Below are 15,143 nucleotides of genomic sequence, written 5' to 3'. Positions count from 1 at the left end.
GGTCATAAACTGCTGTTTGGGCAAACCGCAGGGCTCAGATGGGAAGGACCGCCATTTGGAGTGCAGATGTTGCTGGATTGGTTTCTGGGCACCTGTGGGCCCAAAACAGTGGAAACCCCCCAGAAGTGACCCCATTTTGGAAACTACACCCCTCAATGCATTTACCAAGGGGTGTAGTAAGCATTTTAACCCTGCAGGTGTTTTGTAGAAATTAGTGTGCGCTCAATGTTGCAGAGTGAAAATGGGATTTTTTTCCATAGATATGCCAATATGTGGTGCCCGGCTTGTGCCACCATAACAAGACAGCTCTCTAATTATTATGCGGTGTTTCCCGGTTTTAGAAACACCCTACATGGGGCACTAATCTTTTGTCTGGACATATGACAGGGCTCAGAAGTGAAGAGTACCATGCGGAGTGGAGGCCTAATTTGGCGATTTACAAAGTATTGGTTCACAACTGCAGAGGCTCAGATGTGAAATAATAAAAAGAAACCCCTGATAAGTGACCCCCACTATGGAACTGCACCCCTCAAGGCATTTATTAAGGGGTGTAGTGAGCATTTTCAACCCACAGGTCTTTTCCATAAATGAATGCGCTGTGGATGGTGCAAATTAAAAATGTATATTTTTCCCTAGATATGCCATTCAGTGGCAAATATGTCATGCCCAGCTTATGACGCTGGAGACACACACCCCAAAAATTGTTAAAAGGGTTCTCCCGGGTATGACGATGCCATATATGTCGAAGGAAACTGCTGTTTGGGGACGCTGCAGGGTTCAGGGCCGAGGGAGCACCATTTGGCTTTTGGAGAGCGGATTTTGCTTGGTACTATATTTGTTTGAGTATTGCTGGTGTTTTATAATGTGGGGGTACATGTAAGCGGGGCGGAGTATATAAGGGGCATAGTCAGGTGGTATAAAAAAAAATAAAATAATCCATAGATGTGTGTTACGCTGTGAAGCAATCGTTTCTGCACAGGCCGGTGTCGCACTGATAAATGGTGTCATTTCTTATCCCCCTTTTGGTCCACACTCCGCGCCTTTGTAGTTTGGGGAATTTTGCTGGGAAGTGTTGTCCTGGTATAATACGGGCACCGTCGCTTCCAGCGGATATGTTTGGGCTCTCCCCTTCCTGGTTCCCTAATTTTAGGTCCTTGATAAATCGCCTCTTGAAACTGAAGAAATGTTCCCCTCGGGCACAACTGCATATTTTTTTATTTCCTGACTTATTGGAGCCATAACTAATTTTATTTTTCATAGACGTAGCGGTATGAGGGCTGGTTTGTTGCGGGACGAGCTGTAGTTATTATTGGTACCATTTTGGGGTACATGTGACTTTTTGATCACCTTTTATCCTATTTTTTGGGATGCCAGGTAAACAAAAAAACGCAATTCTGGCACAGCTTTTTTTGTTTTTTTTATACAGCGTTCACCACGCATTATAAACTACATGTTAACTTTATTCTGCGGGTCCGTACGATTCCGGCGATACCTAATTTATAGCACTTTTTTATGTTTTACAACTTTTTGCACAATAAAATAACTTTTGTAAAAAGAATGTATTTTTTCTGTCGCCAAGTTGTGAGAACCATAACTTTTTAATTTTTTTGTCGACGGACGTGTATGAGGGCTTGTTTTTTGCGGGACGAGCTATAGTTTTTATAGGTACCATTTTTGGATACGTGCGACTTTTTATTGTAATATTTGTAGGGCAAAGTGACCAAAAAACAGAAACTCTGGTAACGTTTTTTACGGCGTTTTTTTACGCTGTTCACCGCGTGCAATAAATAATATAATATTTTGATACCTCAGGTCGTTACGGTCGTGGCGATACTAAATACATATGGTTTATTATTATTTTTCAATAGTAAAGGACTTGATAAGAGTAAAAGGGGGATTGTGTTTTATTTGATTACTTGAAACTTTTATTGTTTTCAAACTTTTATTTTTTGCACTTTTTTTTACACTTTTTTATACTTTTTTTACACTTTTTCTCAAGTCCCACTAGGGGACTTGAAGGTCCAACGGTCAGATTTATTTTTTTCTAATACATTGCACTACCTATGTAGTGCAATGTATTAGATCTGTCAGTCATTCACTGACAGCAAGCCGTTTAGGCTTCGCCTCCCGGCGGGGCCTAAATCGGCTTCCGTAATGGCAGAGCAGGAGACCATTGTGTCTCCTGTTGCCATAACAGCAGTCGCCAGTCCCGATTGCCTGTCAGGGCTGGCGATCTGCTAGTAACCGCTACGATGCAGCAATCGCTTTCGATTGCTGCATCGAAGGGGTTAATGGCAGGGATCGGAGCTAGCTCCGGTTCCTGCCGTTACAGGTGGATGTCAGCTGTACAGTACAGCTGACCTCCACCGCTGATGACGCCGGATCAGCTCCTGACCCGGCGCCATCTTGCCGGCAGCTACGGAAGCCGATCAGGCTCCGCCGCCGGGCGGATCTTGACCGGCTTCGGTGCTAGGCAGACCGGGAGGCCAGTATTAGGCCTCCGGTTGCCATTGCAGCCACCGGAACCCCGGCAATTTCATTGCTGGGGCTCCGATGAGCTGCAAACACCTTAAGTGCAGCGATCGCGTTTGAGCGCTGCACTTAAGGGGTTAATGGCGGGGATCGAAGCTAATTTCGGTCCCCGCCGTTACAGTCGGATGTCAGCTGTAAGATACAGCTGAGATCCGGTGATGATGGCACCGGCTCAGCTTCTGAGCCGGTGCCAAACGTTTGACGTACATGTACGGCATTTTGCAGGAAGTCAATGCTTTCCATGACGTACATGTACGTCAAATGTCGGGAAGGGGTTAAAGTAGATCTGGTAAAATGGATTTAATTTATTTTTCGCTCAATAAAAGTTCCCTGGCAATGTTTTTTTTTCGGAGAGACAAAGTTCTCAAATGTTTAACCTACATGAAGTAATATTTACAAATTTTATAGTGTAGCGTATGCCATATTCATCGAACATGGCACAATCCAATTGAGAAATATAGCATAGCTACTGGGCTACATTATCACATTTCTATATGGGAAAAAAAAGTGGTAAATCTTTTGCTCACAAGTCACAACCTCCTTTTCTGACACTTAGGGCTCATGCACATGCCTGCATTGTACAGAGCCACAATAGGGCTTCCATATAGGTGCATGAGCCCTCCACTGTACCTCTGTATGTCTCAGATTTTATACAAAGGGCTATTTTTTTTCTATCAGGTTCATACAAAATCTGACAAAAAAAAATGGGGTCATGCTTTATCAGTCTCTATAGGTATGGAGGTGTTCTCCCTAGAAGCAATGCTTCTATGGGAGAATCTTTCTGTACAGAGTCTGACGGAGCTTGTACGGATCTATACTAAAGGAGCTGTATAAGTGCCGTGCACCGTCCGTTTTCACAAGCCCTTTCAGAAGACTTAAGAGTGCCAAAAAAGTGGCAGGGGCTTAATAAATGTGGTGCTCAGTCAGAATGATATTCTTTCAATGCGGTAGAAATGCAAAACTGAACTGCTTTGATAAATATGCACCATTGCCTTTATATAAATTTCCTACTATTCTATTAAACAAAATTCCCACTTTAGGCCGTGTTCCCACAAGTGATATACGCTGCATAAAAGCTGCACAGCGTATCCAACCTAGAACCTGCGGAAAGTAACGCTGGAAAACAAAAAAAACTTTCATACTTAACCCCTCCCTCTCTTCTGTATGTAATCCGGCCTCCTAAGATGCCGTTGCAGGCCATATGACGCTGCAACCTGCGATTGGTTGCAGCGGTCACATGGGATGAACCGTCATCCCAGGAGGCGAGACGGCAGGAAGGAGAGCGTACTGAGTAAGGCTGTGGTTACATCACCGTCGCTTTCCGCTGAAGGGTTCCGTCGGAGGTGTCTGTCAGGTTAACGCCTCAGCCGAAAGGCAAACGGAAACCTCAGCCTCCGTTTCCCTCACCAATGAACTCAATGGTAACTGAAACCTAGCTAATGGTTTCTGTCTGTCACCGTTGTGACAGGCTTCCGTCGTTTTGACGGAATAAATAGCGCAGTCGACTGCGCTATTGGTTCAGTCAAGAACAACGGAACTCTGTCACAATGGTGACAGACAGAAACCATTAGCTAGGTTTCCGTCACCATTGATATTAATGGTGAGGGAAACGGAAGCTTGGGTTTCCGTTTGCCTTTCCCTTGAGTGGGGTTAAGCCGACAGAATCCAACGGTGATATGAACAAGCCCTAAGGCTTTGTTGACACCCTGACGCAGATGTCAACGAAGCAGAAGTATGTTTGTTTTTTCCCCCCGAGTTGCAATTTTTTGCGACGGAACCGCTGCGATTCCGCCACAAAAGTCGCCACATATGGCTTTCTGTTTCGAACCTCCAACAGGACAGGAACGAAAACACAGCATAAATTGACATGCTGCGGATTTAAATTCCGCACCACAAGTCAATTTATTAAAGTTTACGCTGTAGTTTTTTCCGCAGCGCGGGGGTGAGATTTTCTAAATCACAGCCACTTTGCTGCTAATGTAAATACTGCAGAATTTCCACACAAGTCGGCAGCGGTTAATCTAGGTGGGAACCCGGACTTAGGGGAACTGAACTGAAAACAAGCATAGTGCTGAAGTGGCTGCTGCAGGATTTCAAAGATTTCCTGAGGTCCTTATGCTCGGCTGCATTTTATAAAGTCATGTATTTGGCTAATGGGCCTACAACTACAGACTCATAAAATCAGTCTCTGTGGACAACAGACAAAGTCCAAGTTAGTCGAGCTGCCTGCAAGAGATTCTTCACCATGGGATGATGAAAGACAATGGATAAGGTTTGAATATTGTTAAATGAAAATTACAACAACATAGAAAAAGACAACTTTTGAAAAACTAACAAGCAATACTAATTAAATATTTATTAAAAGGTCTCCCCTTTGCTGGAGATGCGGCACGGAGGATGGTACCCTCCTTCACACTTTTTGGCCTTGCACTCAACATCGTACTGGGATGGAGTCAAGAGAGTGATCCGTGAGGTGACGACACCGGCATCACTGCAATATTCCTATCAATATATACAAAAGTTCATTGCTTCACTTCTTGGCGACGGCGGCCCATCATTGCATTCCATTGGAATGGAAACAAACCTCTCCTCCATACTTGTCCCTTTGGACTTCCAGGGTCAATGACCTCATGCACATGGAGGATTTAACATCTTCCCTCACGGATTCACATAACAAATTCTACCAAACATGGTATCAGTGGATAGATTTTCAAAGCCCTGACTCTTACAGAGATATTCTTCATGAAACCTGCATCGAATACCCACCTGCCTAGTTGATATTTGCATTGTTGTGGCCCGTTTTACCACAACGGCTCTATTCTCACACCTATATAATGGTTTTATCCGATGCAAACATTCACCCCCCCCCCCCTTTTTTCTTTTGTAATTTTCCTCGCTTTTTCTGTTCTGGTCCGATTGTTTTGCTTTCAGATATATGGACTCTATAGTGCTTTGTTGTTCCTAAACAGAGTCTGTGCCATTGAAAGTGCCCTACGTATTCTGCAAAACTGTTCATTGTAACTACTTGTTTTGATCCTTTAATTCTTTTATTGTGAAATGTAACGTTTGGTCGCAAAAATAGACAATTTAAAAAAGTATTAAAAAGTATTTTTAAAATATACTTACCGTTTCAAAGTTGCAGAGGTCTTCGAATCCTGTCTAGTGTCACGTGACTCCGCCACAGTCGGAACTTCTCTTCCACTGACATCTCGTTCGGTCTTCTTCAACCTTGACTTCTAGACTACGTCATTTGGAAGAGAAGACCGGAAGAGGAGCTAGTCTTCTTCCCGTTGCGCCTGCACGTTCCAACCTAATTATATTTTTCACGCATGCGCCGTAACCTACAATATTTTGCACATGCGCATTTAAAGCAATTTCATTGCGCCTGCACTTTTAAATGCTATTAATTACACCTTCACAGAAAATGTTTTAAGCTATTTTGATTCCACTTGACTTCGGCCATACACCTGGGTTTGAGGCATGTTATTGGTTCAACGCCTCCTCAATCGCCGCCCCATTCTTTGATTACGCCCTAGTGTGAGCACTATTTTATTTTCGTTCATGTTATCCCTCAGTGTCATTATCACTGTAGACACCATCTTTGCTGGGTGCGCGGGCACTGAGGGATAACATGAACGAAAATAAAATAGGACTTAGGACTAGCATTCAGGTGTAATCTAAGAAAGAGCAGAGGGGTATTGAGGAGGCTAGGGTCCAATAGGATGCCTCGAACACAGATGTATGGCAGAAGTGAAGTGGAATCTAAAAGACTCAATTTTTTTGTGCAGGCGCAATGAACAGACTTAATGCGCAAATATTGTAAAAATCAGGATATAAACAATATAGAGTAAAACGGATTTAAATATATAAAATTGTGAAAACCAGCCAGGGGACAATAATATAACAAGACAGAAGCATTGCAATGATTTAAAAAATAAATAAATAGTGGAAAACCCCTTTAAGAATATAATTCAATAATTTGATGCCTTAGAGAGGCTCTGTCACCACATTGTGATCGGTGCTGTAATGTAGATTACATCAGTGTTTTTTTATTTAGAAAAACTATCATTTTTGACGAAGTTATGACCGATTTTAGCTTGTGGCCTATGTCTATTCAGAATCCTGACACTTCGCTAACGTTTCTGTGGGATTTCCAGCAAGGCAAGCGTAATCTCGTTTTAAATGACAGTTTACAGCATAATCTCGCAAGATTACGCTTGCTGTGCTGTAGTGTCGGGATTGTGTTAGCGAGGTGTCAGGATTCTGAATACACATCACGTCCTGGCTGGAGGTAATGTATATTCATTGTCCGGACACTGCAGTAACGTTAGGGTTTGTGTATGTGGCTGCCCATAGCGATATAGCTATATGCTGTGTAAATGAATGGGGAGAAGTGTATGATGCTGATTGGTCAGGGTCATACACTCCTCTCCACAACGCCCACTTGGCCAAAAAGTAAAACACGCCCAGTTGTTCATTAAGAAACTCATTAGGTCATAACTTAGTCAATGATGATTGTTTTTCTAAATAAAACACACTGCTGTAATCTACATTACAGCGCCGATCACATGTACAATATAGGCCACTTATAATGTGGTGACAGAGCCTCTTTGAACCAATCTTAAACCGGCCATACACCTAAGATATTTCCATCGTCCGTGTGGTTGTTTGTGTTGCTGGTGGGATTGTTTGCACAGACAAAACAAACCGATCAGGGCGTCAATTAAAAAAAAATAAGTGACTAAGGAATGGCACACAGTAGCAAATGATTGGCCAATGAAGACATACATAAGTCATTTTGGCCAACCATGGCCAATTTTTTTTTAGCCTGGCTGATCACATTATCAGAATTCTGCCATCGGAGACGAATACTCATTAGCATTAATTTTACAAGCGATGGTCACCCAAAAGTCGGCTGTTTCGGCCTATGTTTATAAGTAACGATCAAGTATAAAAGCAAGGAAAATTTTAAGCATGAAAAAGTCTTTAATGAAATAACATTTGTCTACAATCCTATAGTTTTGCAAAAGGAAAAAGATAAAATAAAAAAGTACAAAATAACTAGCATTTCCTTATGTACATTTTCTATGCATATTCCACATCTGAACAAAAACATATATACATACACATGGACATGCAAAACAGCTTATATACAAACAGTGGCACCAACTTAGATACAAAAAAATAGTGGGTAACATCTGCAATAATGTAGGAGATTTTCACAGTTCTGTAAAGAGAATTGTCACATTGAAAATGCAGTCCAATCTGTAGACAGCATTTTTTTTTAGAGCAGGAGGAGCGGAGCAGTTTGATGTATAGTTTTGTGGGAAAAACTTAGTATAACTTGTAATTTATTCGTTTAAACCCCTGCTTATTCTGGTTTGAAGAGTCCAGTGGGTGGTCCTAATCAGTGATTGACAGCTATCTTCATATGCACACTTATACAGGGAAGGCTGTCAATCATTGATTGAGACTGCACTCTGGGCAGAACGCGAAAAAGTATTAAAATGGACATGAACTTTTCAAACAACTTATGGTAATTAATAGTAGATCTGATATATATGAACTTTGTCATTTAAATTACTATAAGGCCTCATGCACACAAGCATGCTTTTACAGCTGCAATTTATCTGCATTTTTGCAGATAAATTGCGGACCTATTCTTTTCTATGTCGCCATGCACATAACAGTGGTTTACATGGATGGGTGCAGGGGCTACAAAAACTCAGGAAACGTGTCATTTAAGGTCCGGATTTCTGGACGTACCAATACTGGTGAATTGTTGTGGATCCGTGAGTCCTGATAACACACGGATGCACAACAAAGTTTTTTTGCAGTCCGAAGGACCGCAACGGACCCATGGTTTTGCAGACCACAAAATCAATGCGGTCGTGTGCATGAGGCGTTAACATTTTATCAATGCAAATTCTGTGAAGTTACTGCCACTAGGTGTCTCATTCCTGTAATCTGCTGTCCACCCCGTTTTCAAGCAAAACCTGTCTGAAGTTACAGGGCAGATTAGATGGACTGCAGGATGTGGGGAGGGGGTGTCTATGCTGAATCACCCGTCAGTCTTCACAGCCTTCCCATAGAAGTCTATGGAGGGAGAGAGGGGAGTAGGAGCAGAGAGAGGTGACACAGGCTGCCAGAGTTATGTCACCCCCAGTGCAGAATGCTCAGCTACACTGCTTGTTGCTGCAGTATGATGTCCTTCATTCTGCTTCTAAGTGTGTCCTACAGAGATAGTGGAGTAGGATGTTTGCGGTGTACGGTAGAGATGATAGCAGTTAGGTTAGGCTCCACCAACTAGCTCTGGGAAAACAGAATTAGAAAGCCTGCAGAGGTGAAAACTGCTAAAAATGTTATATCCAAATTATATAATGGCCAGAAATAACTAGTTATTCCTCGTGTACACATGACAGCTTTTTCTGAAGTCACCTGAAAAGTTATGCTTTAAATTAATAAATTACAAGTTATACTGAATCTTTTCTTACAAAATCATACATCAATCTGCTCAGCTCCTCCTGCTCTATAACATGCTGCCTGCAGATCAGACAGTATTTTCAACTTGTCAGGTTCCCTCTTAACTATACGTTTATGGTTTTCAGTAATAGAAACGGCAGGACTGAGATGTGTAGAATTGATACGGCCCCTTTTTTATCTATGTACCACGAGCTTTAAATGTAAACGCCTGTATGTTATCTATAGCCCAATTATATATTCTACCAACAATTTACCAAGACTAGACAAAACTTCAGCTTATAGGGATGTATGAAGTAGTCCAGGCGCCAGATACGTCATCACATTTTGGATGCTAGGCTTCCATGTTCCTTTGAGAGCCAGTCTGTAAATAAATGTTACGGTTCACTGCAATTAATAATTAGTCAGAGTCACTGCTACTACTAGAGGAATCTGTCGACATTACTTCCACATCATCTTCATTTTCTTTGTTGGGTCCTAAAGATTCCATTAAGAAATCATTGCTATGGTTTGGAGGAAGCATATTCATTGAAATATCATTTGACTGCCATGGATATTGTGGAGCAAGTACATCTAAAGAAAGAAAAAAAGACAAATATAAATCTCACATAGAATATTACAAGCGTTAAAGGCATCTCTACCTAGCCCGAAAAAATAAAAGACTAATAACTTTCCAGGTTAAGTAAAATGGTCGAACATATTCACACCCTTCCCCTTATCTTTTGATGAATACCTACGCAAGCTACATCCTTGAATCTCATGCTACAGGTTAGGACTTTAAAATTGAATTACTAGTAGTTAATTTTTGTAACATTAATGGGTCTCTCAGTGTCATAAAAATATGTGGTATTCAACATAAAATGATCATAAGAGATTGTCAAAGCTCAGCTGTTTGATTTACAGACGTCTCCGCTTCCTGATTTAGAAGCTGAAAGTGTTTAGTCATGTTGAAGATCGTGATGGAGGGGCTTGTCTCTACCTCAGTCCTCGGCCAGTCACAGTAGTGTAAGTTACTTCTCATACCCCAGCATCAATGAACCATTAAACTAGGACATTACAGTGAGAAGGGCCCTGGATGGTAAGGCTTATTTTTAGGCCAGATTCACACGAACGTGTTCGGTCCGTGATATAGGGTCCATATCTCGGCCGCATTTCCCAGACAGCTCACACTGCAGGGAGCCGGGCTCCTAGCATCATAGTTATCTATGACGCTAGGAGTCCCTGCCTCTCCACGGAACTACAGTCCTGTACTGAAAACATGATTACAGTACTGGATAGTTTTCCCACAGCGAGGCAGTGAAACCTAGGGTCATCGATAACTATGATGCTAGGAGCCCGGCTCCCTGCAGTGTGTTCGGTCTGGGAAATGCGTCCGAGATGGGAACCATATATCACGGACCGAACACGCTGGTGTGAATCCGGCCTTAGTGTCTGTATATCATTGATCCTTCAGTCCACTTGTAGTTAAAGAGTCTCTGTCACCCCATTATAAGTGCCCTATCTCCTACATAAAGGTGATGGGCGCTGTAATGTAGGTGACAGCAGTGCTTTTTAGGGCCTGTTCACATCACCGTTCGCTTTCCGTTCCGGGGTTCCGTCGGACGTTTCCGTCGGGTGAACAAAGCAACGGAAAGTGAAAGAACAGCTTCCGTTTCAGTCACCATTGATCTCAATGGTGACGGAAACATCGCTAATGCTTTTCCTTCTGCACCATTGCGGCAGGTTTCCGGTTTTCCGACTGAATCAATAGCGGAGTCGATTGCGCTATTGATTCTGTCGGAAAACCGGAAACCTGCCGGAATGGTGATGAACGGAAAGCATTAGCGATGTTTCCGTCACCATTGAGATCAATGGTGACTGAAACGGAAGCTGTTCTTTCACTTTCCGTTGCTTTGTTCACCCGACGGAAACGTCCGACGGAACCCCGGAACGGAAAGCGAACGGTGATGTGAACAGGCCCTTATTTAGAAAAACGATCTATTTTCACCACGTTAGGAGCGATTTTTGCTTTATGCTAGTTTCCTAATGCCCAAGTGGGCGTGTTTTTACTTTAGACCAAGTGGTTGTTGTACAGAGGAGTGTATGACGCTGACCAATCAGCGTCATGCACTTCTCTCCATTCATTTAGTCAGCGCATAATGACACTGCGTTATTCACTATGTGCTGTCTTATACTGACATATTTACGTTACTAAAGTGTTTAAACAGTGAATAGACATTCCTTCCAGCCAGGACGGGATATCCATTCACCACCCAGATACTTCGTTAACGTTTCTGTGGTACTTACAGCAGAGCAAGCGTAATCTCCCGGCCGTTTTGCATCCGTTCCGTGTTGCCGTTTTTAACGTCCGATTTTGACCTGTTTTGCATCAGTTTTTTTCCCGGTCCGTTTTAAAATCAGATGAATTTCATTTGTAAATTTTTTGCCACACACTTCCCTATGTAGATACTGCCACAGCCCCCTTGTACGTAGTCACCCCCATAGATGGCACCTCCCCCCCTACTTTCCTATAGGGGATGGCTCCAGGAGAAGTCCCTCACTTCACTGTCCATATATGGACAGTGAAGTGAGGGACTTCTCCTGGATCGGAATCCCCGGCCACAGCAGTGGGGATTCCGCTTCAGAAGTCCCTGACGTCCAAATCTATTGCACAGTCGTGAGTGACGTCATCACACCGCGCTCTCTCAGTGTGTTTGAATGTTATAGCACGCTGAGAACCACACCACACGCCATTCCCGGCCTCCAGAAACCAGTCTCCGTACAATTGGTAGTGTCTAAATCCTGGTGCTTTGAAAGATAATCCATATATAGTCTATTGCAAAGTTAATTGAAGTTATTTGAGCAAAATATTTGTATGCCTTGTGCGCGCACACACACACACACACACACACACACACACACACACACATAATGTGATTATTTGTTACTTAGCTGTTTCTGTACCTCCCACAAACCTAAAACCTGCTAAATCCAAATAAATATTTAAATAAAATCATTTAAATAGTGATTATCACGAAGTCCAACAAAAGTTTACTGCCATGTGTGTGAACATAAATTATTTCCAGCTGCAAATTGCAAGTTCTATAAATATTCCCACAAAATCAAGCAGCCCACATTCAGAAGTGTTCACACAGCTAAAAAATCAGCTTTGCAAGGTTTTTTTTTTGTAAAGAAATAACACAAATTACCTGGAAGTCTGCCAGCTGCCAAGGCATCCCCTGGTAAATGTCCATTGACACCATTTGTAGGAAGATTACTCATTTGTCCCAACAAACCACTCCTCATTTCAAGATCTGTGGGGTAGGGGCGACGAGGATCCCCTTAAATAAACAAGAGAAATACGTCTGTTATTTAAGAAAAATACAATAGATTTTAGTTCAATATAACTAAATTAAGTTATTGCTAATACAGTCAGTTCTGCAGGTGCCCAGTTTTAGATTAATACTACAACCAAATTAAAGTAAAAAAATACTAGACAAAAAAAAAAAAAAAAAAAAAGAAAGAGAATGAAAATAAAAACATACAATGAGGTATAGGGAATAGAATGTGACCAAAGAGCCAATGCATTAGTTAAATGGGTAATTTCCAGCTCTTTGGGCATATCTATCGGCTGTGTTATAAATTCCTAATAAACCCGGGTCCCACCTCTGGGACTTTCACCTATCAGGAGACCGGTGGTCCCATGACCCCCAGTCACTGATTCACACTTTCCCTATTGAAGTCAATGAACAGGTGGCTGCACTTGCATGCATGCGGTCTTCTCTGTTGAAGTCAATGGAAGTCTTGGAAAGAGCTGAGCAAGCAGATGTATAGAATAAACAGGGAAACTAGAGAGAGCACACAAAGGTTTCCAGATCTCATTCACTTCAATAGAAAGTGGCTGCAGCCATTTCACTGCTGACTGGCTGCGGAATCAGTGTGGTGCCATTTACAAAAAAACAACAACCCTATCGATTAGACCTTTATGACATGTTGATTAGACAAGTCTTCTGTGGAACATTTAGGAGTTCCTAATAAGGTCGGATTCTCACGAGCGCGTTTGGCCTGTGATATATGGTCCGTATTTCGGTTGCATTTCCCGGACCGAGCACACTGCTGGAAGCCGGGATCCTAGCATTATAGTTATCTACGGAAAACTGTCCCGTACTGTAATGTTTTCAGTACGGGACAGTAGTTCCATGGGGAGGCTCCCTGCAGAGTGTTCGGTCCGGGAAATAAGGCCGACATACCGACTTTTCAAATCAATGGCCTAACATGTAATACAGGGATGAGCTAGGTCTGCCACAACCGCTCTTTGTTAGGGAACGAACACAGGTAGAAGTTTTGTGATGTGCAGATTTCTACGGCGGATTCAGTGGATTTCACTCATACATTTCAAAATCCAGAACATGCTCCGATTCCTGTGCAGAAACGTTTCCGTAGCATGTGGATGAGATTTGTTCAAATTGCTGGTAATACAAGCTGTTGCAGACTTTCTGTACACAGATCCACACAGAAAACCTGCAGCATTTCTGTCCCGTGCGCAGGCTTTAGTATCTACTCTCCGGCTCATAGAGGGGAGGGGGTTCATAAGCAGGGAAAACTACTATCGTCCATATGCCTTAATAGGGCACATGGAAAGAGGGGGTCTTGAGGTTTAGAAAGGTGCACCAAACACACGGATACACATTTTTATTTAAAAACCAAAAAACAAAACACCATTTCAAAAGGTGCACATATCCTTTAACCCCTTCCCGCCGCAGCCCTTTTTCAGCTTTTCATTTTCGTTTTTTCCTGCCCACCTTCCAAAAGCCATAACGTCTTTATTTTTCCGTCGATATAGTACTATGATGTACTTGATTTTTGCGGGACGAGTTGTAGTTTTTTGTAGCACCATTTATTTTGCCATATAATGTACTAGGAAACGGGGGAAAAAATTATTTGTGGGGTAGAAAATGAAAAAAACAGCGATTCCTCCATGATTTCTTGCGCACCGTTTTTACGGAATTCACTGTGCAATTAAAACGACATGTAAACTTTATTCTGTGGGTCAATACGATTACGGCGATAACAAATATATATAGTTTTTTCCACTACTTTACTACTTTTACAAGTAAAAACCTAAGTGTAAAAAAGAACATTTATTTTGTGTCGCCAAATTCCGAGAGCCGTAACTTTTATATTTTTCCGTCGATTAAGTGGTATGAGGGCTTATTTTTTGCGAGATAAGCTGTAGTTTTTAATAATACCATTTTGGTGTACATGCGACGTTTTGATAACTTTTTATTTATTTTTTTGTGGGAGATGAGGTGACCACAAGAAATAGACATTCTGCCGGTTACAATTTATTTTTTTTACGGCGTTCACCGTGCGGGTTAAATAATTATATATTGTAATAGTTCAGACTTTTACGGACGCGGCGAAAACCAATTATGTATATTTTTTTTTTTTTTTTACTATGCTCTAGGTGGAAAATGGGAAAAGGTTTTTTTTTTTTAAATATAAATACATATACATATATATATATATATATATATATACATATATATATATATATATACACACACACATAAATTTTTTTTTTACACAAAAAAAAATAAAAAAAATATATATTTAAAGAGACTCTGTCACCACATTATAAGTGTCCTATCTCCTACATAAGGAGGTGGGCGCTATAATGTAGGTGACAGTAATGCTTTTTATTTAAAAAAACAATCTTTTTTTAACACATTATTAGAGATTTTAGATTTATGCTAATGAGTTGCTTAATGCCCAAGTGGGCGTGTTTTTACTTTAGACCAAGTGGGCGTTGTACAGAGGAGTACATGACACTGACCAATCAGTGACCAATCAGCGTCATGCACTCCTCTCCATTCATTTAGTCAGCGCATAGGTATCCTGCTAGATCCTTATGTGCTGTCTTATACTAACACAATAACAATACTGAAGTGTTTAGACAGTGAATAGACATTCCACGGGATGTCTATTCACAATCTGTGCACTTCGTTACTCTGTCTGTGGTAGTTACAGCAGAGGAAGCGTGATCTCGCGGGATTTTTTATTTATTTGTCAGCCTAGGGGACTTCAACCAGCGATAGTTAGATCGCTTGCACGATATACTGCAATACTAATGTTTTGCATTATATCGTGAT

The 15,143-nt window shown here is 41.7% G+C and overlaps 1 protein-coding gene across 1 annotated transcript in view; it reads right to left on the bottom strand.

Moving 5' to 3' along the window:
- Positions 1-7,512: 7,512 nt before the first annotated feature.
- Positions 7,513-15,143, bottom strand: part of MED4 (mediator complex subunit 4) — a 34,130-nt gene continuing 26,499 nt past the window's right edge. Inside the window, exons 6-7 of the mRNA XM_075850222.1 lie at positions 12,201-12,332; positions 7,513-9,585 (exon numbers count right to left, since the gene is read on the bottom strand). Of these exons, the coding sequence (XP_075706337.1) occupies positions 9,413-9,585; positions 12,201-12,332 (305 nt within the window). The 3' untranslated portion in view covers positions 7,513-9,412. The remainder of the gene's footprint in view (positions 9,586-12,200; positions 12,333-15,143) is intronic.

This window comes from Rhinoderma darwinii, chromosome 2 (assembly GCF_050947455.1).
Source record: "Rhinoderma darwinii isolate aRhiDar2 chromosome 2, aRhiDar2.hap1, whole genome shotgun sequence".
NCBI classification, from domain to species: Eukaryota; Metazoa; Chordata; class Amphibia; order Anura; family Rhinodermatidae; genus Rhinoderma; species Rhinoderma darwinii.
Note: the sequence above shows the minus strand (reverse complement) of the source record. Positions and strands in the feature narration are given on the sequence as shown.